The 24,152-nt window shown below is 42.4% G+C and overlaps 4 protein-coding genes across 5 annotated transcripts in view; all 4 read right to left on the reverse strand.

The window, feature by feature from the left end:
• skib (v-ski avian sarcoma viral oncogene homolog b) overlaps window positions 1-8,925 on the reverse strand; it is a 29,640-nt gene extending 20,715 nt beyond the window's left edge. The window contains exons 1-2 of one of the 2 annotated variants that reach the window (XM_026349681.1): window positions 8,805-8,925; window positions 7,655-8,729 (exon numbers count right to left, since the gene is read on the reverse strand). In XM_026349681.1, the coding sequence (XP_026205466.1) occupies window positions 7,655-8,548 (894 nt within the window). In that variant the 5' untranslated portion in view covers window positions 8,549-8,729; window positions 8,805-8,925. Of the gene's footprint in view, window positions 1-7,654 lie in introns of both variants that reach the window. The other variant, XM_026349679.1, reaches the window with a different exon arrangement.
• Window positions 8,926-9,605: 680 nt separating this feature from the next.
• tmem51b (transmembrane protein 51b) lies at window positions 9,606-17,397 on the reverse strand. Its single transcript, XM_026347778.1, has 3 exons — window positions 17,109-17,397; window positions 12,192-12,612; window positions 9,606-11,468 (listed from the first exon to the last, which is right to left on the reverse strand). The coding sequence occupies exons 2-3, from the start codon at window positions 12,596-12,598 to the stop codon at window positions 11,021-11,023; spliced, it is 855 nt and encodes a 284-aa protein (XP_026203563.1). The 5' UTR covers window positions 12,599-12,612; window positions 17,109-17,397; the 3' UTR covers window positions 9,606-11,020.
• Window positions 17,398-17,686: 289 nt separating this feature from the next.
• On the reverse strand, window positions 17,687-21,232 carry LOC113153891 (kazrin-A-like). The gene is made up of 7 exons (XM_026347777.1): window positions 21,114-21,232; window positions 20,875-20,993; window positions 20,343-20,574; window positions 20,065-20,166; window positions 19,513-19,679; window positions 19,307-19,403; window positions 17,687-19,053 (listed from the first exon to the last, which is right to left on the reverse strand). The coding sequence occupies exons 1-7, from the start codon at window positions 21,213-21,215 to the stop codon at window positions 18,892-18,894; spliced, it is 981 nt and encodes a 326-aa protein (XP_026203562.1). The 5' UTR covers window positions 21,216-21,232; the 3' UTR covers window positions 17,687-18,891.
• Window positions 21,233-23,743: 2,511 nt separating this feature from the next.
• Window positions 23,744-24,152, reverse strand: part of LOC113153890 (kazrin-like) — a 65,793-nt gene continuing 65,384 nt past the window's right edge. Inside the window, exon 9 of the mRNA XM_026347776.1 lies at window positions 23,744-23,942. Within this exon, the coding sequence (XP_026203561.1) occupies window positions 23,772-23,942 (171 nt within the window). The 3' untranslated portion in view covers window positions 23,744-23,771. The remainder of the gene's footprint in view (window positions 23,943-24,152) is intronic.

Here is a 24,152-nt window from a genome sequence, read left to right on the forward strand (position 1 = left end):
AGGCTGTTTGGCAACTCTTGGCTCTAAAGCTGTGTCAGTGCTGGTCCATGCCAGCCCCACCCCATTAAGGCTGAACCCTGCACATCATGTGTTTCCACTTTACCGATAGGGTGGAAATGACCTCAACGCTGTAAAAGATGACAGGGGTGCTAGCGCTGTTCACCAGATGTGAGCAGAAAGAGAGAGAAAGAGGAGGAGGAAGGGGAGAGAAAACCATTCGCCTGAAGAATTTACTGCAAACCCCTAAGGAGCCCTGTGATTGAGGGTTCAAATCGAGCTCCAGAGGTTCCTGGTGTATCTCAGCTGCACTCAGGGAGCACATACCCTCCTGGCTTGGCCAGACACAGAGCTGAAGGTACACGCATGTCCACAAACATACATGTGGACATGCATGCACACAGACAAAGAATACTTCTCAAAAACCCTACTGTCATTCCACTGCACCTGCTCGCTGCACAAAACCCACTTCCTCCCACTGTGTCCAGCCAAGCCCCTTTATCCTATTTAGCACAGCCTGCACCACAACAAAAGCAGAGAAATTAGGGAGCTGCGTTGACGATGGAGCGACTAATCTCTTTGGAGGTACTCATTATATCAGCACCCTGTACAGTTTAGCAACTGAAAGGGGGGAATTAAATATGGACATGTAGAGATAGGTGTCTTTGTGAAGATGAGTGCACCAACAATAGCCTGATATAACCTCTGGAATAATTCATACATTCCATATGGGACAGATGCCCCCAACCAATCTATTGTCTCTGCATTTTATTTAGCATATTCAGTTGTTACAAAGTCACAAGTGAATTGAATATCTCTAAAATAGCTCTTTTATTTGTGCTACGTATAGTCACCTTGTTCAAACATGTCACTGTTACGTAAAGGTCATATTTTGCCTCTGTTGAGTAGAAAACTTCATCAGATCATTAAAAGTCACAAAACCTCTGACTGAAACATGCAGATTAAGGCTGTTGACACCAAAATAAGAAGTTGGTTGGTTTTTAATAATAATCTGAAAAGCAGCTTGACGTTTTTAAGATCATGTGTGTGTTAATTCTTCTTTGATGCCAGCCATACACTGCTTAACACACAAGGCTTATAATAGGTCCCATCATTATGGGCTAAAGGGTAGGCCTGCTCTATTTCAGGCCATGGGTGTCGGTGTCTGCGCTTGTCGACTGGCTAGAAATAAAGCCAGACGCTTGTCAACGCCACAAGCGCAGGAGGGAGACGGCTCCGACTGGGCAGGCGGCACAGTGAGTACAGTGCAGGACAACACCACATCTATTAGACACCTGCAGAAAAGGGGGCGTATGGTAGGGGTGAGGGAAGAGGTGTCCTCAGCATGTGTGGAACCGTGGCCCATTTGTACGCCTGTCCTTATAAATGAAGACCCCGCTGTATTGATACAGAGAGAAAGAGCAGAAAGAGGGAGCAGGGTGGGGCAGGTGGCTAACTCTTTAGCGTGATGCTCCATGCTTTTGAATGAGGTAATGAACAAGACTAACGAGGTCAAAGAGGGAAAAAAATGTCCACCTGATCAGATAATGCTGTGGCAAAAAGGGAATGCGATGGATCCTGGGGTGACTGTAATACTGAATAAATAACTGCCCCCCCCCCTCCTTTCCCACTGCAATAGAGTCTGCTAGGACAGCTGTGCTGAATTCATTTGATATGGGTGCCTGCTGACAATGCTGCATTGCTCCATCTCTGCAAGAAAGCATGTCGAGGTGGTCTGAAGAGCACACAGAGGCTCACAGCTTTTCAGCGAAGGGGAATGATCGTCTATACAACCCAAAAGTGTGACAAACACTAACCAGGGAGAAATAAAATATCTATCTATCATTTTAAAAAGTTGACTGAGGCTGGAGAGTGACTTTTCAGCTCTTCAAAATGAGACAAACAGCGCAGTGATACATGTGTGGGGTATGTAGGCCACTCTGAATACAGACTGATACAGCATGCGCTCACTACAGTGGAGGTGGAGATCTAAGTATAATGCAGTGTGAGGGGGAGTGCAGTAGAGATCTCAGTGGAGGAGAGGAGGAGAGCCTGTGTCTGCGTATGTCTGTGTGTGTGTGTGTCCTACTGGGTCGAGGAGGTGTCAAATGGAGGAGGTGAATGATGGTGGCGGGACAGAGGAGGTGTCAGACAAGGAGGTCTCACTGATGGAGAGGGGAGCTTTATACAGTGCTGACCTGTGGGAGAAGTGTGTGTGCGTGCGTGGTACACAGTGGAGGAGGAGTTGGAGAAAGGAAGGCAGCAGAAGGAGGGTGGAGGAGGAGGAGGAGGAGGAGGAGGAGGAGGAGGAGGAGGAAAGACTCGTCAAATCACAGCTCGGAGGTCACAATGAAAGAGGATGGGCAGTGAATGGAGGAGGGTGAGGTCTCTGTACTGTAAGAGGTCTATGTACTGTGAGGTCTGTGTTCATGTGTGTGTGTGTGTGTGTGTGTGTGTGTGTGTTCTGGCACGCTTCTTTGAGCCCACCAGCCAGAGAGCACGAAGTTCTTATTTAGCACAGGAAGAGCAGCTCTGCTTAGCAACCGCAGCCACCCTCCAATCACAAGCGTACGGAGGAGACTCCAACTGAAAACACGTCTGACTGAGGCCTTGAAATGTTGAGGTACACACCTGCCCACATGTGCAAACATACACTAAACAGCTCTGGAACACAAACTATTTTCCAGGTCTGAGCTCTGAGCTTTTCTGTTACCAGCAGACGAGGAGAACGCTACCTTCAGGGCCCTGGGTGTCTGCTGTTGTGCCATCTTTATGAACTCAGCAGAGAATTCAAAGTTAATCTAAACTATCCTAATCCTAAAATAAATTATGCATATCCCAACGAGCAAGTGTAAATCCCTAAAACATTCATTCTCTTTTTCCCGCCATCACACACACACATACACACACACACACACAGAGCACTGTAGAGCAACTTGGCACCGCACCAGTCGCAAGTGAACCGACAGCGGCCCAATTGTGATCTGCTAGCCATCAAAACAGGAGGCACGAACAAGATTTGGACCAAATGCTGTCTGAACACTGAGCAGTCTGTTTGGTTTAGCTGCGTGAGCTAATCCTCCTGATAGCTTTGGAGGTGGTCGGTGGGCGGATTGTAGGCGAGAGCAGCATGCCGATTTGTCATATGGCACCAGCAGGGCCTACTTCTGCTCTGGCTGGAGCTCCATTAGCACGTCTCCAATGTGGTCTAACAGTTATGTAGCTTAGAGCTTTTGGTCATTAAGCAGAGACAAAGAAATTTTAAGGGGATAAATATTGCAATCCTGCTCATGGCTGTGGCCTCTGAAGTCTCATCAGTAAAGCACTTGAATTGGTATGTGCAATTGCTCTGTTGGTTTCTCCATGTAACATGCTCTGTGCAGGATATCTAATTCATGCTCTAATTACAAAATTCCAGAGGGACTGGTTATAAATTGTGAGGATGCTTTGAGTGGGCCAGAGAAGGAGGAGGGAGCCCATGGCTGACATTTAGTGATTCTGTGTTCCTGAAGAGGCTGTGCAGAGAAGATGATCGTTTTGATGTGCACTGTGGTCCCTGCATTCCAGGAGTTATGTAGGATTATCAGAGTTTACCCCCCTCCCTCCCAACTACAGCAGCTTAGTAGCTCAGCCAGCAGACTCCAGGATTTCCTGTCTCTGCACCAGATGGGCCTGACTCTTAATCACAGAGCTGGAAATCAGGAGGTGATCGAGGAGGAATTGATGATGATTGTGGAATGACACTAACCCAATACAGGCATCTGTTCTGCCACTAACAGACCCACCGACTGACTGGCTTGTTGGCTGCAGTCACAGCCAGTGCTCATCTCCTCCCTCATCTCATCATCACTGATCAACACTAATCATCCTCCCCCCTCACTCCATCGGGTTACACAAGACGTCTTTCACACATTAGCACTGTGCTGTGTCATCGAGGTTTAGAGAGGAACCAAGCAAAATATTGTACACTTCAAATGAAGAAACAGACACAGGCAATGCTGTATATTGGTTTAACACTGATATCGCAACACTTGAATTTGTTATTTGCTATAACTTTTCTAGAAAATGTTAAATTTTCACTCATGACTTGCAGATTCTGTATCCTTGTATCTTTTCTAGTTTATTACACTGTAGAAATGTGTGTGTGCAACAAATACAATCATCCCATTCATATCCAAATGAATGAACTATATTTATCTGTGATATTGCATAGTTGTAAAATAAACCTTTAAAAACTAATCACTATAAATTTTTTCTGAAAGAGATAAGCACTTATATTGAATTATTATCCAGCCCTGTCTCTATCAGACATGCAGACACCACTACAGGCTCCAATCGGTCTTTGAGCACATAGCCAGGAAACCAGTGACACGCCAAACTCACAGACGTGGATTTCCCACCCCGGGAGAGGCTGGAGGTTACAGACCTAGCCACACAGTACATAAAGAAACATTGCAGTAACAAAGAGAAATGGCTGCACTTCACAGCCTCTGAAAGCCTGGCCCTCAAACAAAGGAGGCGGCAGGTCTTTAGCACACACCACCCATGACAGAACCCCAGCTGACACCCTTTTAACATGGGGGTCACCCCTGCCTGAATGGAGGCCACAACCTCTGGGAGCTTGTGACACCCCTTTGCCTTGACACGCCATCCCTGCTTCGGCCAAACCTGCTCTGTCCAGCAGACTGGTCGGCGGAGTTTGATGCCTTTCGAGTGGGGGGGGGCACTCTCAAAAGAAAGATGTTTCCAAGAGGAGGATAAGCAAAAGTAGGCGAATGAAAGTCAAACTACAGGCGAGCAAACACATGAATCTGCATGCACCAGGAGTGAGATTTGAAGAAAATATGCTAATATGAGACTGAGACTCGATGTTTATCCGTCTAATGTGGGTGGATTGGGTCTAAGCCGGCTGCGGTAACGCTGGTCAGACAGGCCCATTGAGGACCAAAGAGATGCACCATGTCAACTTTCAGGGCTTCCCAGAGGTCAGCAGACAGATGGGAATGGAAATGAGCCGGCAGTGAGCTCATTATAATCTGGCCTGCGCAGCTGATCCAGTCATGACACTCGCCTGTTTACATGCAAACACATTCATATACTTGCAATACATAAAAACACCCGCAGTAAAGTTAAAACATACACATAGTTACCTGGCAGAGAAGGACCAAAGAGATATTTTCATTCAATCATTCACTTATAATAACAGCTAATAACCACACACACACACACACACACAAGCCCATGCCCTTCAACACACACTTGATTGGTTTGCTCCAGGTTTGCAGCTAATTTCATCAAGTGAGGAGAACAATGTGATGAGAAATGGCATAAATTGTCCTCAGTTGAATGGCTTTAATATCCATTCCATTAAGAAGGGTCTACGCAGTTCTCCGGAGCCCCCTTTTACTCTCCACTCAGTCAGATGATTGATCGCATTGCCCTCACTTCTTAGGGATTTTATTTTTTACACTTAATGCTCAGAACTATTTGACTTCAGCTTGAAAGAAAAAATAAAAAAAAGTTTTTTGCAATTCCAATCCTCTTTCTTGAAGATTTTCATGCTAATCAGAAAGTTACCATTTGAATTATTTTATGCAAGGTTCAGCACAATGGAGCAAGTCATTTGAATTCAAAATTCAGGTTTCCATAAAATTTACATTCATTGGCGGTGCATCTATTTTTATAATAATCTAGGCTCTCGAACAAACAGCACTAAAATGGCGACGTTTATTTGGAAATCAAGTTGCATTTGAAATCGGTGTTTGTTACCTGTCCGCTGTATATCCCTGTGTCCTTTATCAGACAGCCATCTGGCCAGTGGGCTGAACACAAGGACATGTGATTGGATGGTGTGAAAAGAATGGGGGAAGGCTGGGTCAGTGTCTTTGAGGAAAGGTCAGGGGTTGCGACCCTTTGACAACACATGTCAAGGCCTGGCTCACACACCCTGCATCTTCTGAATGAGAGAGTCTGCAGCCTCCTCTCAACAATCTGCCGTCATCTGCACATTAGGCAAAAGGGCTAAATGACCAAATGCTGCATCTGATGCAAAACAGACACAATGGTTCACTGGCATCGTTCCCTCCCCTGATCCAGCTCCTGCTTTCAAGAGGAGGCTGCGGATGATCAAAAATGACTCACTTTCTAAATTCACGTTTTATAATACAAGCTGAATCTTGCTTGAATCTTAAATAAATCAGACTCGACCAACAACAATCTCCTCAGCATTTCAGCTCTCGCTGTGCTTTATCAACATCCACCAGGCACAGCGGATGAGGTGTGAGTCTAGACAGATGATATAGGCAGAGGAGGTAACCTTCGAGGCTCTCTCTTATTAATAAAACACTCTGACATGAGAGGGAGGCTGAGGCAGACCAATAACATTGAGTTTTTGTTTCATGGGTAAGCCGAGCCAAGCGTAGTCTGTGAGCCCTCGTCCGGCCTTTCAGCAGCCTGGCCTGTCAGGCTGATGTATGGGAGAGCACTGGTGTGCAGCTCCCCGAGGACCAGGCCTGTCTGCTAACTGGGACACGACTGACACTGAACCACAGCAAAACACGCACTGCCCCCCTCTGCCAAACTCCTTCCATGATGCTCAGGCCCTGCATACATCACACAGACTGAAAGGCTGTCTGCCGTTACAGGACTCGCCATATTGACAAAATGTGTAACTCACAGGTGATACATCAAGACCTGCTGAGTGTGGTTAGGAAGGAATTAGCCACAGGTGCAAGATATTTCTGGACTGTGCAAAGATTTTGTCAGGAGTCTGTGTCCAATTCTTGGGGAAACATGATATAAATCAGCTGCGGACACTTATGTGTGTGTTGTATCTTAAATCACAGATAACCCCCTCCTCCTGTTACTATTTCATCTGTGTTTCTGTAAGACAACTACATTTTCTTGAGCACTTTGTCCAGGAGAGTACTGAGGTTTCCCTGTAAAGCATCTCCTGGCTCCCGCTCAGAGACTGGAGCAGCACTATGGTGATGCATACAGAGATGTCCACTCATTAGCAGTGTCCCACACAACAGCTGCCATGTGACGAAGGAACGTCCACCCCTTCTCCAGGACCCATTGTCCACACTGAACATCTCTGACCCACACAAAGAACCAGGATGGTGACACGCACACACGTTTCCATATCCCAAACCTCATTAAGCTCATATCCCCTTCCCCGCATCACGGTTGTCCCTGCCCCCCCCTCTCCAATAAAATATATCATCAGCACTCCATTTATCATAATGCAGATGCCCTTGGGTTACCCTGGGGAGTTTTGGAGGCTTGGAGGGATGCTCAAGGGTGTCAGCTGATGGTTAAAGGTTTCACCATCCCCTTCTTTTCCAGACATATATGAAGTGAGTCTGCATATATGTGAAGTGTTTCACGGTGCAGGAGTAGAAGGGACAGGCACAGAAATATGCAATGTGATGTGTGGTTTGCATTTTAACTCCACTGGGGTTCCCTAATAAGACTGGCAGCACAAAAGATGGAAACAATTAAACAAAGTAGACAGTGAAATAAAGAGGAAACTTTCTCAAAATGAATGTTAATCAGTGCAGATGCTGTAGGAGGCCCGAAGCTGTTGAAATATCCACAGATAGAAACAGAACACACACTCATCAAAGGCAAACAGCTTAAAATAAATCAGACTTACTCTGCAATATTTACTGGACAGTTTTCCCGTCAGATCATATTTTCCTTTGAGTTCTTTAAGCAGATGCTCCAGATGACTCTTCTCCTCCTTCCCGGTGTAGTCCGGGTCTAAAAGTACATAGGCCCGCCAGTTGGCAGAGTCGAACCCCCAGTGGACCGTCCGGTTCTCGAGTCTCTTGTGACTGTGGACCACAAACTTGTGAGGTGGGAACATCAGTCTGCAGTCCATGCACTGGATGCAGGCGGCACTCGGGCCGGTGTACAGCTCCGGGACAAACAAGCCTTTACACCGACCGAAACATTCATGATACACTTTGAAGCTCTTCTCGGTTCGCTCCAACTCCAGGGAGCCCAACTCTTTGTTGCAGTGAGGAGGGTAAGTACCACCGTAGATGAGAGCGTTGCAGAGGCGCTCAGCATCCGTCTGAGTGATGAGCCCGCAGGACGGGGCCGAGAAGGGCAGGATACCCACCACTTTGAGGATCTCCAGCTGGTCCGCGGTGCACCTGGAGCAGTAGATGTGCAGGTCGTCACACACCGAGTTAATCTGCTGGAGAGAGAAGTCTCTCAGGACGCTGTTGAGGATCTGCGGGAGGCACAGCCGCTTCTCGCCGCCGACCACGAAGCAGGAGATGGGCTCACGCTCCAGGACCGTCTCGCACCTCTCCGTGGAGCGGTCGGACGGGATGAAAAGAGGACCGGACATCACCGGAGGTGTCTGAGCCGGCAGGGTGAGCATCATCTCCGCGGATTTTCCATCTTTGCCGAAGAGCGGGTCCTGGTGCCACCGAGCGGAGAACGCCGCCGGTCCACCGAGAGAGCGCATGGAACTCAGATGAAACTGCTTCAGAGTTTGTTGAAGTCCAGGATGAGGCTGAAAGCTCGTTCCCTCCATGTTGTAGCCGCTTGGAAAAGAGAGTCCAAAACTCAAAATGAAAGCAGAAATTGACTTATCGAATCGGGCGTCCTCAGCATCCGGCTACACGCTCAATAGCGCGCATTTCCATGTCACCGGAGAAGCTTCCCAGCGCGTCCATTCAGAAAACCGAAGACTGCTGAATTCATAGGGTCAGTTCCTGTAAGCAGAAGCAATGGAAGTCGGCAACTCCGAGACACAAAACTCGACTGTGTAACGTACAATCACCACTTACAATGTTTCTATGTGCTCCTGCGGTTTTACGCACTCCTAATGTGCGCCTGAAATATGCCTCGTCTGCGTCGTCTGGCTCAGTCTGTCTCCCCTCTCACTCGCTGCGTCTCTCTCTCTCTCTCTCTCTCTCTCTCTCTCTCTCTCTCTGTCTCTCTCTCTCTCCCTCGCCCTCTCTGTTTGTTTGTGTCTGGTTCAGTCATTGAATCCCAGCCAGGAATGTGACTGACTCCCCGGGCTGGCTCTTCCCTCCGCCAGCTGTTCCTCCCTCTGCTACATGGCAGCTGCACATAAAAAAAAAAAAAAGAGAGAGAGAGAGGGAGAAAGATGAAAAAAGAAAAACTCTTCTGAACCGAGGCGGAGGTGGAGCTTAGAAAAATGTAGTTAATACCTGGAAATTCAAACAATAAGCTTTGCTTGATTAAATCTGCATCAGCATCAGAAACATTTTCTATCTACCGTCTCTCTCTATATCTACTGAATTTGTGTGCACAGTAAAATGTAAACATGCACTTATGAAATGTAAATAAGTACTAATGTATTTCACTACACAAACTTTGGAACATTGCGCTTTTTACTCCACTGCATTGAAATGACAGCTTCGGTTTCTTAACAGATTGGGCCTTTGGATACAAAACTAATGATTTATTTATAGGCTGAACTTAAAAACACACAAACAGTTAATACCTCCACCAGGCTCAGCAGTAAAATACCACTTACACACACACATACACACATTTTTTGATACTGTTGACTGCTTTTTCAACGCCAGAAAACTAAAACGAAAAGGATCACAATTCAACCATCAGAGGAATGAGCAGTTTTACTAGTTGGATTAATGTTAAATCACAGCGGAATCAGACTCTCATCAAAAAACACATCAGCATTATTCACATTTATTCTTACTGTGACAACACCTCCAAACACTCATATCTCCACAAACTATTTACACTTTCACAGCACAGCTCTTTCTTGTGCTTCTCAGAGGTAGTATCTTTGGAGAAAAGGTGGCTGTGGCCCACTTCACACCACAGTCGCATTTCATTGTTTTAACCACACGGGGGCGCTAAACAGTAACCAATGAGCTGTGAGATGATGATGATGATGATGATGATGCCAGAGCAGAAACTCGAGCTGGAGAGTTGGTTGTGTGTCTTTATATTGTGTCACCATGACAAACAGGACAACAAGACAATACTTATGTCTGTGAAATAAATACAGCTCTATCAAACACTCAGGTGCTTTATCAGCATTAAAATAATAAAAACACCAGCGAATGGAGTACTAACTTGTATGTATTTGAATGTCCTGAGTGGTTTACTCTGTATTTAGTAGATGTACTGCTGTTCATTGAGATTGACTTAAACATACATATTGATATTTCTGGAACACATTTTCAGTGACATTTTGAAAAACAAAACAAAATAAAACAAACAAAAAAAACAAAACAATCTTGACATGATACTAAATGAAATTAAAAAAAAACATTTATTTAACACGTCTACAAATATTAAAACAAAGTTAAAAGAATCAACATTTAAACACTATAAAAGTCCTATGAAGCAATGCATGTTTATTTATTGATATCACATCCCGTACTACTGGTTTCAAAAACAGAATATGAACCAGTTTCTTTAAGACAAGACATTTAAAAACAAAAAACGTCCTCACAAACACTAAGAAATATTTTTGGCCTCAGTGCTTTTTTTTTTTTCACATAAAAATCACAAAAAAGTCCTGCATTGGATGTGTGATACAAAATACCTCTTAAATATCTCCAACACAATTAGTGTCCCTTTTTCCCCTTTAGAATCAAAACCATGGTTTCAGATTTTCTGCAACTGAAAGCTAATTAAAATTACAATAAAGCAACTGCAACAAGAACAACAATAATTTGTGGTATGGTGGCTTTTAAATAAAACTGAACAGCTGTTTAGCAATAATTACCATACATGATGTTTAAAAGCTGGGGAATCCTTCCACACAAACCGAATAACCTAATTATAACAATAAATATACCAATCACAAATTTCAGTGATAAAGTTTCACTTGAAATATTCTCATTTCAGGAGTGTGTGTGCGCACAGACTCTATTGAGCTGCTTGCAGCCACATTTAACCTACTTAGTGTGAACCTTGAAAATTGGTTTTTAGAAATGTAATAAGTCAATTAAATCCTGAGATATTTTTATTCATCAGGAACAGGCAATAAAGGGAGACCCTACTGTAACTCAGGCATCTTATTGTCATACTGCGGCGGTGGAGTGATGGGTTCAATGGACACTGGATTCTGTGTGGGGGTGCGGATTTGGAGGCGGAAGTCTTTCAGGTGCAGTTTGTCCGATTTGATCCTTCTCACCCGGAGGGGCCGCAGTAAACGGCTGGCCCGGCTGCTGCTGCGGGCTGGTAGGCTGGGGTTTGATGCAGCCGGATCAGCCTGGGACTCAGCGGCAGGTTGGCTGGAAGGGGGTGTGGGCTCGCTCAGAGGGGTGTTCTCGGTGGGGTTGTTAGAGGGCTCTGTTCCTTCATTTTCCACAGCTGCTATGATGTCCTCATAGGACGGCAGCTGAGAGGTGCTCTGGCGAAGGTTGCTCTGACGGACAGGGTAGTTTCCACTGCCAATAACCTCGTCATAGCTCGGTACGTTGTAAGTAGCCGGATCTGTAGATCTGAAAAACAATAAAAGAGGTGGATCAGAGAAACCACCATAAAAATACAAAACATAACATCACAAATTGATAAAATAATCATGCATACATGCAAAAACTGTTTTTGGACACTTACAGTGGCAACAAAGAAAATTACAGGGCAATGTTATTATTCTATTGTGTTTTAATTTGTGTTCACGTCACAAGTCTCTTCAAGTCTCCACAGTCAATCTGTGGAGTTGGCTGTGCCACTCAAACACTGTCCTACAGACAGAGACTTGTCGTGAAGCCACTTCATAGCGTGTTACTGAGATGTCCTCTCTCCTCGTCTTTCTTACGCTCGTGTTCTTCTACTGATGTATTCCTCACCACACAATGTTATTGTGGAGGTCATTAGAGAGTTCTTCTGACGTCAGGGCTGGTTTTGTCCTGAGATGCAGTGTGCCTTGTGCAATGTTCTATAAACAGGTTTGACTTTCTGACCTATGTCCAATTAGATCAGTTGGCCACAAGCGGAGTTCATCTCAAGAAACGCTCAAGTAAACAGAATGTACCTGACCATAATGTGAACTGCCACAGAACAGGGTCTGATTACCTTTGTAATCCAGAGATTTCAGATTTTTAATTTATTTGCACATTATAAAAATGTTTGAATGACGTTGTTGTGATGGGTAAATGTGTGCGACTGATAGAAAAAATGACAAGATGGAAGTGAAAGTATAAAAGAAAAGCTAAATCACTCACGGTTCTTCCTGCTCCTGAGCCACACGGTCCACAACGGCGGCTTGTGTTGCCACTGGCTGGTTACGTCTGCCGCGTGATCTACTCTTGCTCCTCAGACCAAGGCCAATGGACAAGAGCAGAATGGCTGCTCCAACGCCAACCAGCACCATAGCCACTAACGAAGACTTTGTGGTGTCCTTGTTCTGTCCATTGTTATTCCCACTGCCAGGCCCTACGGTAGAGTTGCCTGATGGAGCCGGGGAGCCACTTGGAGCCTGTGCGTCCATGGGTATCACAGTCCACACAATCATGACAACACCCAGGGCAATAAGTCCAACTCCCAGGGCACAAAGTGCATAATGTGCACCTGAACTGGAGGATCTGTTGGGGCGGCTGCCGCCACCACATATATCTCGATTGGGACACATCTCTGAAGGACAAACTGCAACAAAGACCATCAACAAAGTTAGAAAACACTACAAGAGACAAACTTTAACTAAAAAACTTTATTATTTGATATTTGAACCATGCTGTACTGCTAGTTCATTTTTTTGCCACCTTTTGTTGTGAACAGGAACAATTTTTTGTTCTGGCTAGTACCTCTTTTGTTTATTACAATCGTATGACGACGATTCAGGAAGTAATTTATGTTCATAACAGGTAGTGTAAAGTTGGTGCCAAGCAGCAGGTACAAGGTGCATCGATGGAAGACAGAGAGTAATTCTGCTCTGGTAAATAAGCTGTTGATAAAAGCCTTTTGGAAGAGGAGTTAATAATTCTCTAGATTAACGCGGTTTAAGAGGTAGTTACATTAATCTTTTGGATTTCATCTTCTCAGCTAAAATAATGTTTCGTCTTGGAAGTTTCTAGCAGGCAGAAGATTTGATGCTCCTGCTGTACACAATCAATCACATAAAGATCCCAAAGACCTTCTATCACTCATCTATCACTACACAGTCAACAAAAAAAAAATCTAAATGCCTGTCAAGCCAATGCCAAAAATACAAATTAATGTCAAATAACTTTTAAGTCAATATGGCATGATGACGCCCTCTCTGACACGCATCCCTGCTTCTGCATTTTACCCATACACTGTCAAACTAATCAGCAAAATATTGGTACAATAAATGGTTAAAGGCTCAACAGTAGTGTGCTGAACTAATTTCAGTAGCATCCTTTTTATTGTTACAGTGATTAAATGTGAATAAATGTATGGTTTGTGTACTCAAAAACAGGAATGGCACTGAGATGCTACACTTTAGAGCAGCAGGAATTTGAAAAGCGCGCGAGACAGTTTGTAAGAAAACAAAAATCAATTGTGGTGTGAAACAGGTTATGGAAAAACAAGTGCGGTGGTATTTCTGCACATGTCTTAACACGACAGACATTAACTCAAGAGCGAGGACGACTGGGAGGAAGGACAAAACCATGAAATGCCACAAAAATTGTGATGGTGATGGTATTTAAAAAAGCATACCTGCAACTGATGCAAACACATTACTCAACTTTTATCATGAAATATGCAGACATGCTCTATAACACGATAGATAGACGGACAGGTGGATGGATTGGAGTGGATTTTCATTCATCATCTCACAACAAATTATTATTTTGCGTCACGTGTTTCCTGATATCATGGTCCTGTTCCCAGCACCAATATCAAACACTGAAGATTTGCTGCATGTATTCTATGGAGGTGAGTCATGTGCAGACTGTTACATGAACTTAAATTGCTGTCAAGTGTTTGTGAAAATGTTCACATAATGACATCCTACAGGGAGTATCCATTAATAAAGCGGAGGAAACTGCAATGTTTAGACTGTGCTGTGGCACTGATGAAATCATCTATTAGAACTAAAGGTGGTGGTGTGTACCAAAATGAGAATCTTGTTTGTTCTGCCACTGGACGCCACATATTAATAGGAATATCATTTGGTATCAGGCAGAGCAGATCACATCATTTTAAAATGGAAAAATGTTTCAATCTTTGTGGATTAATCGACACGCTAAACTACGAGACATTGTTGAAACAACTGCCAATTAATAAAATATATCAGTCGTTGGAATCTTTTATTTACTGCACACAAGCAGTCACACTGCATGATAAACTAAAAATTTTAACAGGACTAAACTATTTCTAGAAAAGACATAGTTCAGAAATATTTCTAAACTTGAAACCCCTCTGGTAGTAATTACAGATTTAAAAATCTTGGGTAAGTATCTTAAGGCTTCTCATACATAGAAAATGTGGAAAAAGTAAAAGGGGTATGAACCAAAACAAATATTACAAACTAAACAGCAATAAATAGATAATGCAGTATGTTCAGACATAAAAACTAATTTGTTTGAAAACCTGCATTATTTGAACTCTGCCTATAACACAGAGCATTAGCTGGAATTACAAGACATATGCAGTTCAAACCACCCTTGAACCTTTTAAGTCTTTCTGTTCCTCTGTGAATACCTCTCCATCGTGTATCATAACCAGTATAAACAATTACAGGTGGTAATTACAGTAGGCCACAGAGTGCTTAAATTAACAACATAAACATTAACTGTGCTAAAGGATCAAAATACCTTCTTAATTAAAGAATCCTGTTATGTTGAGACTTGTTGATAGAAATATATTTGATGAAGCACAACAATGTCTGCAATAAATAATATGTTGGACCTGTACAATGTACAGTACATACTGTATATCATCTTATTTTCTAATTAGTAAATCAGTTAAATAGTCAAGTCTCCATCCTTAGATAGCTGCTGCTCTACATCATCACATGATGTACTCTTCATTGATGATTCAAAGCACAAGTGTTTCAAGAATGCCAACGGCCTGTATAAATGTTGGTGAACTAGTCCAACCCTTCACACAGTGCACACCCTGCAGTATAGCTTCTGTCCACTTGTTCTGACCTAGAAGTGGTGAGATAAGCACAGATGGCTGAATGCTGTTGATATAAGGGTCCTGAATGTTCTGCATGCAGGACTCAGAAAGCCTGGAGGGCTGCTGAAGGCGAAGGGTGAGGAAAGATAATTAATCTTTGGTCTATTGGAGACATTACTGGTACACCTGCATTGGTTTGCCAGTGCATTTCTTTGTAACAGTGAAACAGGTGTTCCCGTCCTTTTCCTGCAGATATTTTTAAGTCTCCAGCTTTTTTGCTACTTCAGCCTTTTGCTACTTAACGGCTCTGACATTGAAATGGTCGCCGTCAGAGTCAGCAGTTTGAGCTCAGCTGTCGGTAAAAACTCACTTCAATCACTGCTTGACAGAACTTCAAGGAGCGATTAAAGTTCAAGTCACTGATTACGAGTCACTGGACAAATACAGGAGTGACAGCCAATAAATGCGCAGTATCAACATATTGTGAGGATGAACATCATGTTATCGATTCACACAGGTATTTTATTTTGATTTTGAAAATGAATAAATCAGCTTTTAAGAGTTCAACAGGTTGTGGCTTCAAATGGAAACAGCTGCTAACACAATGACAGGTTTAACATGAGTACTTCGGAGCAACGCAGTGTGACGACTGGAACCATGTGATGTGGTCTAAAGCTTCTTTTAACATCACAGAGATACAGATTTGATATATGTTATTTAGCATTTTTCATAGGATGATGTATTGATTTAGGAAATAGTTTGTACCTTTATAGCGTTACAGATTTCACACACAGCCCATTGTGTGAGTGTCATAAAGCAATAGACAGTAGAGAATTTGATATGACGGCACTGATCCAAAATGCTGCATCTGTACTGGAACCAATAGTGACTTTACAGTCTTTATTGGTTTATACAATTCAATCTTCAGCCATCAGTCAACTACTTAGTGACAACAAACTGCATACTCTCCTTTTCCCTGGCTCCATCGTACTTTGTAAATGATTATTCAAGTCAATTTGACAATAGAAACATCTGGACTATTTAAATCTGTACATGCACAATGCATACGTATAATCATTGCAGACTGATGAGACGAAATGCAAACTGTACAACAATAATCTCAACTGTTTTAGTCCTGAGATCGACTTAATGTACTTGATTATGTTTGTAACAGCAGCATAAATTGGTGCTAAATCTATAGATCAATGCACATACAATTTGATGTTTGTAACAATAAAACTGGAATTTGAATATTTGACAAAAATGATATTTTATTTTTCTGAGATACTGATATTTTATTTTTCTGAGATACTGATATTTTATTTTTCTGAGATACTGATATTTTATTTTTCTGAGATACTGATATTTCACCTTAAAAAGCAGACATTTAGTACCCTGCTTTCCATTGATGTACAGTATGTATCAACATACAAATACAGTGTGTACTGTAAAAGGTGACTGCCTACCACATATTGCAAAACTACATGTTGTGCTAACACCACTATCAAGGACAAACATTTGGGGACAATAAGACATCAGTGTGGTAGTCTATGGTTCTGCCGGTCTGAACATGACACTGAGTGCTGACCTTCTGTGTCTTCTGATTTCTGTGTGTTTAAACATCACTCCTGTGTTAGTCTGCTGGACAGCGTGCATGGGTGTGTCCTCTTCAACATCAGCACATTTTCCTGTCTACCCTGCAAAGAGTTTAGGCATAATGTCTGCTCCTGCCAGGCCTCTGCATAGGGGACATTTACAGATCAACCAATGTCACAGTACTGGTGCAGAAAAGCGGTTAAAATGGTGCAATCCTTCCTTCAACCAGTGTGATCATTGTTTGCAAAGCAGAACAGGACCTCGGGGGGGAGGACCTGTCCCTTCACAGGTGCGACACTGACAAGTCAACTTATCTCTGACGGACAGAAACAACTCGCAAAGAAACTTTTAGTGGCTGTGAGCGACCTGAGGTTCAACTGAGAATCGTCTTGGTCACTATATTCGGTGGAAACCTTTCGTGAGCAGCTGTTCTCGTGGTGATCTGAAAGAGGCCTCACCTGATCGCCGATCAGACTTCCCTCTTCATGGGTGAGTTACCTGAACCACGCAGGTGTTTTCAGGAAGACTGGAGAACGAGTTGAAGAGGACGCAGCACCTGACGTCCAGTTCAACCTCACAGTTTTTCTTTAAAAATCACACAGCCAACTTGTTCCCACGGTGTTTACCGACACACAAAAAAAAAAACAAACTAAATATTAGACAGGAACTTTGTGCAAATTGGAGCCGGAGTGAAACCTCCCTGTCCTGGCTGAGAGTGCGCCTGTGACCGGTTTCCTCTGGGTCCTAGCGCCGCTCGACTCAACTTCCTCAACAATTTATTCATTGAAATAAAACATAAAAGAAAAGTGGCGTGGCCCCAATTTAAAACGATTTTATAAAATGAATTGATTAATCGTCTCATTGTCCACAGATTTAGGTCAGCTGACTGAACTGGACAATTAAAACCTTTAACACAACTTTAGTAAGGACTTGAAGTGGTCAAATGAATGTATTGGTATGGATATATAGTTATTATGATTATAGAACTGCAGTAAAATATATCATATCTTTAAAATGGAAGAAGGACGTTCTTTCATTCTTTTAATTACAATTTTAATGCATCTGTCCTGAAAAATACAAAGGACGATAGTTTCACCTGTTGGCATACATGAACAGCTCTGACAGCTGAGTAAAGAGAAATACAGTAGTAATTGTGATACAGTATTAACTCTGGTGTTACATACAAATATCATTTCCTTTCTGCCTTTTACACAAGTCCAAGCTGGTCTAATTTTTTCCTCTTAAACTGTTTTGCTAATGGCTGCAAAAGGAGACGCCCAGAAACTGTCTCACAAACCTGTTTCTACTATTTGGATTAACCTGCAGCTACTCACAGTGTGGCCCTGTGGGACATTTCATACGTGTTTTCATGCTTAGGAACAACAAACTTTGTGCATCAGTGTGTTATAAAACAGGATCTGTACAAAATATACCATTACATTCTATACATTGATTTCATCATAGAAGTAACAGTGTTGCTGTGTAATCAGTGCTTATACAGTATAAACATGTGGGGACCGTTCACATAGTTGAAACGACGACATTCAACTGTGGCTTTTATCGACATAATACACTGGATAATTCTTGTCAATACATTTTTTTATCAACACGTACATTCAAACGAAAACCAAAGCAGTTACTGTAGCTCTCTCTTCGACACAAATACGTTTCCGTTACTGTACTTTTGGCACATTTAACTGTGTTGTGACCACAAATTTATCTCATATATGTAAAAGTGAGCGCTGATATGACACACTTAAGGGTCTCCTCAGGAGATAAACACATATCTCTACTGAGAAAGCATATTGTAATGACTAGATCTATAACGCTAATGTGATTCTTTAATTATTGTTAAGTGAAAAAAATGAGGTGATCTGTTAAATAAAAAAAAAGGAAAACAGCACTGTGAAAATATATGGTGTATAAGGCATCAAAAGAGAACAAGACTGCACAGCTATTTCTGCAGGTTATTTTTCACTCCTCTCATGTGCGATGATCACTGATTTTATAGAAACTCATAATATAAAGCTGATTTGGAAATTTTTTGGAAAAAAACAAAACAAAACTTTGTGTCTGCGAACTTTTTCTTCTGCCTTATATTCACAATAACTGTTTTTCTTATGTTTGACAAAATAGTAATAATTCCTCTTAATAGGCCAGCAATGCTGAGTGTTGGTTTCTGTCAGTAGTAAATATATGGAAGTGTAAACAATAGGAGAGATTTCGGTGTCTGAGGCTGCTTCAGACGTTGGTGATTTCCACACTCTTGTAGGTGTGCATCGGGCTGCCTTTGGTCCGGGGTACAGCCTGCAGTCTTGCCTCTCTGGGCAGAGAGCCACAGCTGCCGTGAAAGCCCAGGCTTCGCTCCACTGACTGGCTGTTTGCACGTAACCTCAGTGGACTCTGAGGAGATTCAAATAAAACAAAAGGCACATTTCTTTACATTTTATTTTCCAAGAAAGTGATGTTTATTAAAAATGTCAACCTAACATCAGAACTGACATTTCTACTTCATGAGGAGCAGCATGCTCATAAAATTTGGTTAAATGAACAAAACTAAATGAACTAAACTACTATTAAATGGAAATGGAACTACACGGTTACTGCCAACTGTTGTATTCCCATCATCCCACATAATTGTGAAAGAACATGATACCTTGCTTGTTCTTCTGACAGACACCCTGTCTTCAGCAAAGCGGTTCACGGCCACAGGTGAAGAAGAACCGATAACCTCGTTACTCTGTTCTGCATTGCTGTAAACCAAAGGGGTTACACTACATTCATTAATTTACATTTGTTTTTATTTCATTGTTAATTAAGTTAACACAACTCTGTGATTCTGTATGAATATATAATCTATACCTATGAGGAACAGCGAGTAATTTCATCTCTTCATACAGGTGTCGATGCAGCATGTGTTTGTTGCTGGGGATTCCCAGGGCTTTGGCCATGGCGTCTGTGTCAAAGGACGGGTCCAGGGCCATCACGGCTCCATGGATCCCTTTACCCTGAAGATTGTCTGCATACTCCTGGAGAAGAAAACACAGAGGCAGCATATACAGTGAGAAAAATACCTCAGACTCTATTTGTCATCCTGTTAAAAGTCATATTGGTACAAACCACTGTTTGTCCCTGAGGGCTAGGAATTGAGTGATAGTCAGTCCAAAAGAGGATGCTGAGGACTGGATAATAGCAAAATCTTTCTTATTGTGATGAAGAAAAGCACTTGAATGGTATTTTGTCATGTTCCTTTGTCTAAAACAGAGTTCTTCTGATGTTTTTCTTTCAGAAGTGGTAGAGCAACAAAGCAACAAAGCTACCACTATTTTTCAGGAAATCCTAGAGCCCCATACTGCGTTATCTGGTTCCAATCAGCCCCTGTCATGGTAATACCCTCACTGACCCCCCACCCACCTTGAGATCTATGTCTCTGATCCACTTCATTACTCTGTGACATGTCCAAACAATGGGGTCCCAGTCTTGGTGATCGCATTTTGTCCGTCGTGCCTGCAGGGCCTGTGAAAACACAACACACAGACCGTACTATTGTGGCACAGGCCAGAGGAAACACATGGGAAAGAATAAGGGTCTGCTGACGGAGTCCAGCACCAAGAGCTCATGTGTTCGTCAGGCTGCTGTGGATAATCGCAGTGATGCAATGTATCAAAACATGATACAATCTCTAGTCTGACCTCTTTATCAAAGCTGAGCATCTGCAGCAGCTGGATTGCCAGAAGTATGCTAGTCTGGTGGAACTGGTCGCCGATGTTGAGAAACCTCTCAAGGTCTCGGCGGCTCAGAGAGTTCAGGACGCGTCCATCCACTAAGTGACTCTGGAAAGTTTGGGAATATTGAGGCAGCCCCACGTCACTCAGCCACGATGTTGCGACCCAGTGATGGTCCATTTCAGAGGCTTTTGAAAGTCTAGAAGATGATTAGCAGTAGTGGAAGAAAAATTCAGATCCTTTACTTAAACGTAGCAATACCTCAATGTTGCAGCTGCTTTGGGGCATTTTACTGACTGTTGGGTGATTTGCCCAACACCAATACTTTATATTTTATATAATCTTAAAATGTTTGATGATGTTTTAAATCTTAATCTACAAATTAACTATAGCTGAAGTTCATTAAATGGAAATACTCAGTTTAAGTACTATATATATATGTACCTTAAGAGTACTAAAGTAAATGCAGCCAGTTACAGTTTCGTTAACTTCTGCTCACCCTTGATCTCCTTCTGCTCTTCTGTAATCCTCAATGGCCAGTCTTAACTTCCTGCGATGAATCGGGTTAACGATGCCCAGACCCAGCTCTAAATCCTCATCTGTCAGTCCAAGCAGCACCTGAGGACCACAAATTCAAACTTTTATCAAACCATGAGGTCACCGACCTGCTCGTAAACCACCCCGCTCTCACTACAAGGTGAGGAAACAGCAGAAGAACCACTTGCACTAAAGGTGTACCTTGCCACTTTTGACGTTTTCAGAGCAGGCTCGGATGTACATAGGCATTCCCATAACAACCTCCAGCCACGCCTGGACTGCACCTGCCCTCCACACTGACATGCATGTGTTTCGTGTGAGCTCTGCCTGCTGGAGGCGATCCAGCTGCTCCTCTCCGTCCGACAGGCTCTGCTGTGTGAGGCTGTCAGAATCTGGGTTGTTTGGGAGAAGTTATGGTGTGGCATACAGGAGGGGTTCAGGGGTCAGAGGAATACGGAAATAAAAAAACGACTCATCTGGAGACAATTTTAACATCAGCTCAGTGGGTATTTTCACAATAAATGCACCTCAGTTCAGCTTGGATATGACACTAAAAGATCCAAATGTTTTTTTTTTTTTTTTTTTTGGAATTTGAATTTAAATGTGTCTTTCTGGATTAAATGATAAATTTGTGTCAAGTAAAAATTGCGCTACATGGCCACAAGATGGAGCCACAATAATTCACGACAGTAGTTTGTGCCATGTGAATGAACTGTACTGTGTAAGGGAATCACCACTAAAGTTCATTATAAAAACGAACCAAACTACACAACTGGGCACATCGAAATCTGAAGTGGTGTAAAAGTATAACTCTTAAAAGTACTTTGTGACGTATATAGTTCTTCTGGTCAGTACAATACCAATGTTTAGTTAATGTGTTAAAACATTTCAGTAAGTATCTGATGATTGTGATGAGACTTAAGACCATTAGGGTAATGTATTAGAGACAAAGGGATTATTCATAAAACATCATGCTCCTGCCATTAACCACCTGTCTTAACTACAGGAAAACACTGATTCATACTGAACCAACTAGTCCAGGATGAACTCGATTGTGTTTACCTGATTCGTCCCCACATGCTGACAAAATGCTGCATGCATGATCTCCACCGTCTTACAAAAGAGTTTCTACTAAAAAAAAAAACAAAAAACAGACAAACTTGGATTTTTCCAAATGGACCTGAGTGATATGAATAATCCCCTGAGTGCAGAAACAGACAGCTGGTAATCACAGATGAGGAGTTACTCACTGGCAGGAGAGAGTTGCCATTAGAAATGGCAGGAGGAGAGGGAGAGACACGTTAGACTGGGACACAAGAACAAGATTACTCATGGAACAGAAAACTGCCACATAGGATGTATTCAGTTACTAGTTTTATTTTTAAAATAAGACTTCATTATAATTCATTTTGAAAATGCTAAAACATCTGGCTGCAACAGCTGCAGCAGATAAATTATTGACGTTACCTCTCGTTTGTCTTTTCGTTTAAATAAAATACTTCAATAGATTAAATTTTTTTAAGCAACATCTCCTAAATTACAAAGCATTTAACAGAGAATTATTAGAGCCACATTTGCCAGAAACGAGGAGGGATTCTACACAAACCAAAAACAGCAGGAAAAGAAAAAAGGATTGCATTCATAATGCAAGGAGAGACAACTCAGTAAAGGGGAAAGGCAGCACAGGAGCAACACATGATTGTGGAGAATATTAATCTGAATCTTAATGAATGGACATCTTAACGAAGCAACACAGAGGGATCATGCAGGAGTTTAATGCACATTCCTTCATCTTGTATTGGCGCACGTTAGCTCTCAGTGAGAAATGAGTCAGACATAAATGATGTTATGAGGCTCGCACCAACAGCGACAGAATGACGCGCAGCTTTTTCAAATGAACGAATGTTTAACCTTTGGCACTTGCACACGGTTTTGACAGCTGATGAGATGTGTGCCTGAATATGCATTGCTGTTCATGTTCTGATGTTTTCTTTTTCTTGTGTATTCAAGCCTTTTGATGGAAGATTGACTCTAAAACCCTCGCTGGGTCTCATTTAATTATAGTAACTGAGAATGTAGCATCAAATGGAAGAAGAGGACTGCATGAAAGTCTTCCACATTGTAATTAGTCGTGTATTGTCAACAAACCCTGTTAGCCAATAATCCTGTAACAGCAAAATCTCTTAAACAATGGACTGTTTTTCATATGAAACTCATTGAAGTAGCAGAATTTGACCAATGGATCAATTTCTTTCAAGCCAATCAAAAATTTCCTCCTTCACAATAAGTTATGGGCCACAAAAGATTGGGAATAAGAAGAAACTACAACGTTGCAAAGCATGATAAAAGCAACTGTAAAGTAACAAAAGCCAAATGACATTTACAGTAAAAACACTAGGTTCACAATAACTCATATTTACATATGAACAGCAGTCTTTCAAGTCTCCAGTTATAAAAAAAACATAAACCATTAGGACATTTGGAAGATAATACATCATAAACATGTCTACACATAATAATAACCCCGTGTACTGTATATATTTATATGCATGTAAACATATATACATATGCATACATGTACACCTATAAATATATATCTAATTTACAAACAATTTGAGGGTAATATGCTGTACATTTGTGAGAATAGCAGTCTCTTTAAGGGCTTTTCTTTTAAAATATAACCCCAACCCTATACTCCCACCCTGAACGGACAAACCAAAGCACTCTTTGCACACAGTTACAGCCAGGTGGATATCCGCACACATTCACTCACACACACACACACACACACACACACACACACACACACACACACACACACACACACACACACACACACACACACACACGCAGTCAGCATCACCAGTCGGCATCCTCCTCTATGTAATAATCAGGGGTGGTTGTACCATCAAACAGGCCGGGGTCCAGTGATTTGCGCTGTTTGCCCCGAGCGAACACCCGTGACAAGGATCCCAGAGTCATCTTCTCCTTCTTCTTTTTACGCTTCTGGTCCTCCAGGTCCTCCATGGACTGGACCAGGCAGGGGACACAGGAATTTTGGGTTAGTACCCTCGTAAAGCTGAGTCAAAGCAACTGTTGGACTGAAATTTGCTTTCTTGCCAAGAAGTAGAATGAGAAAATAGTTTCTCTTTCTTGTCTGTCCAGTAAATGGCTGCAGCACCATACCTTGTAATTTTTACACATTAGTTTTGTACGGATTTAACAAATACGGCAAGAAAG

Source organism: Anabas testudineus, chromosome 5 (genome assembly GCF_900324465.2).
Source record: "Anabas testudineus chromosome 5, fAnaTes1.2, whole genome shotgun sequence".
Classification (NCBI taxonomy): domain Eukaryota; kingdom Metazoa; phylum Chordata; class Actinopteri; order Anabantiformes; family Anabantidae; genus Anabas; species Anabas testudineus.

Excerpts from the sequence above, each read along its gene's own strand:
- tmem51b (XM_026347778.1), bottom strand. The coding sequence starts at position 12,598 with ATGTGTCCCAATCGAGATATATGTGGTGGCGGCAGCCGCCCCAACAGA. Across the intron at positions 11,469-12,191 it reads GCTCAGGAGCAGGAAGAACC|ATCTACAGATCCGGCTACTT; the intron begins GTGAGTGATTTA and ends ATTGTTTTTCAG.
- LOC113153891 (XM_026347777.1), bottom strand. The coding sequence starts at position 21,215 with ATGTCAGTGTGGAGGGCAGGTGCAGTCCAGGCGTGGCTGGAGGTTGTT. Across the intron at positions 19,680-20,064 it reads TCAGAGACATAGATCTCAAG|GAGTATGCAGACAATCTTCA; the intron begins GTGGGTGGGGGG and ends TTTCTTCTCCAG. Across the intron at positions 19,404-19,512 it reads TTACTCGCTGTTCCTCATAG|CAATGCAGAACAGAGTAACG; the intron begins GTATAGATTATA and ends TTTGGTTTACAG.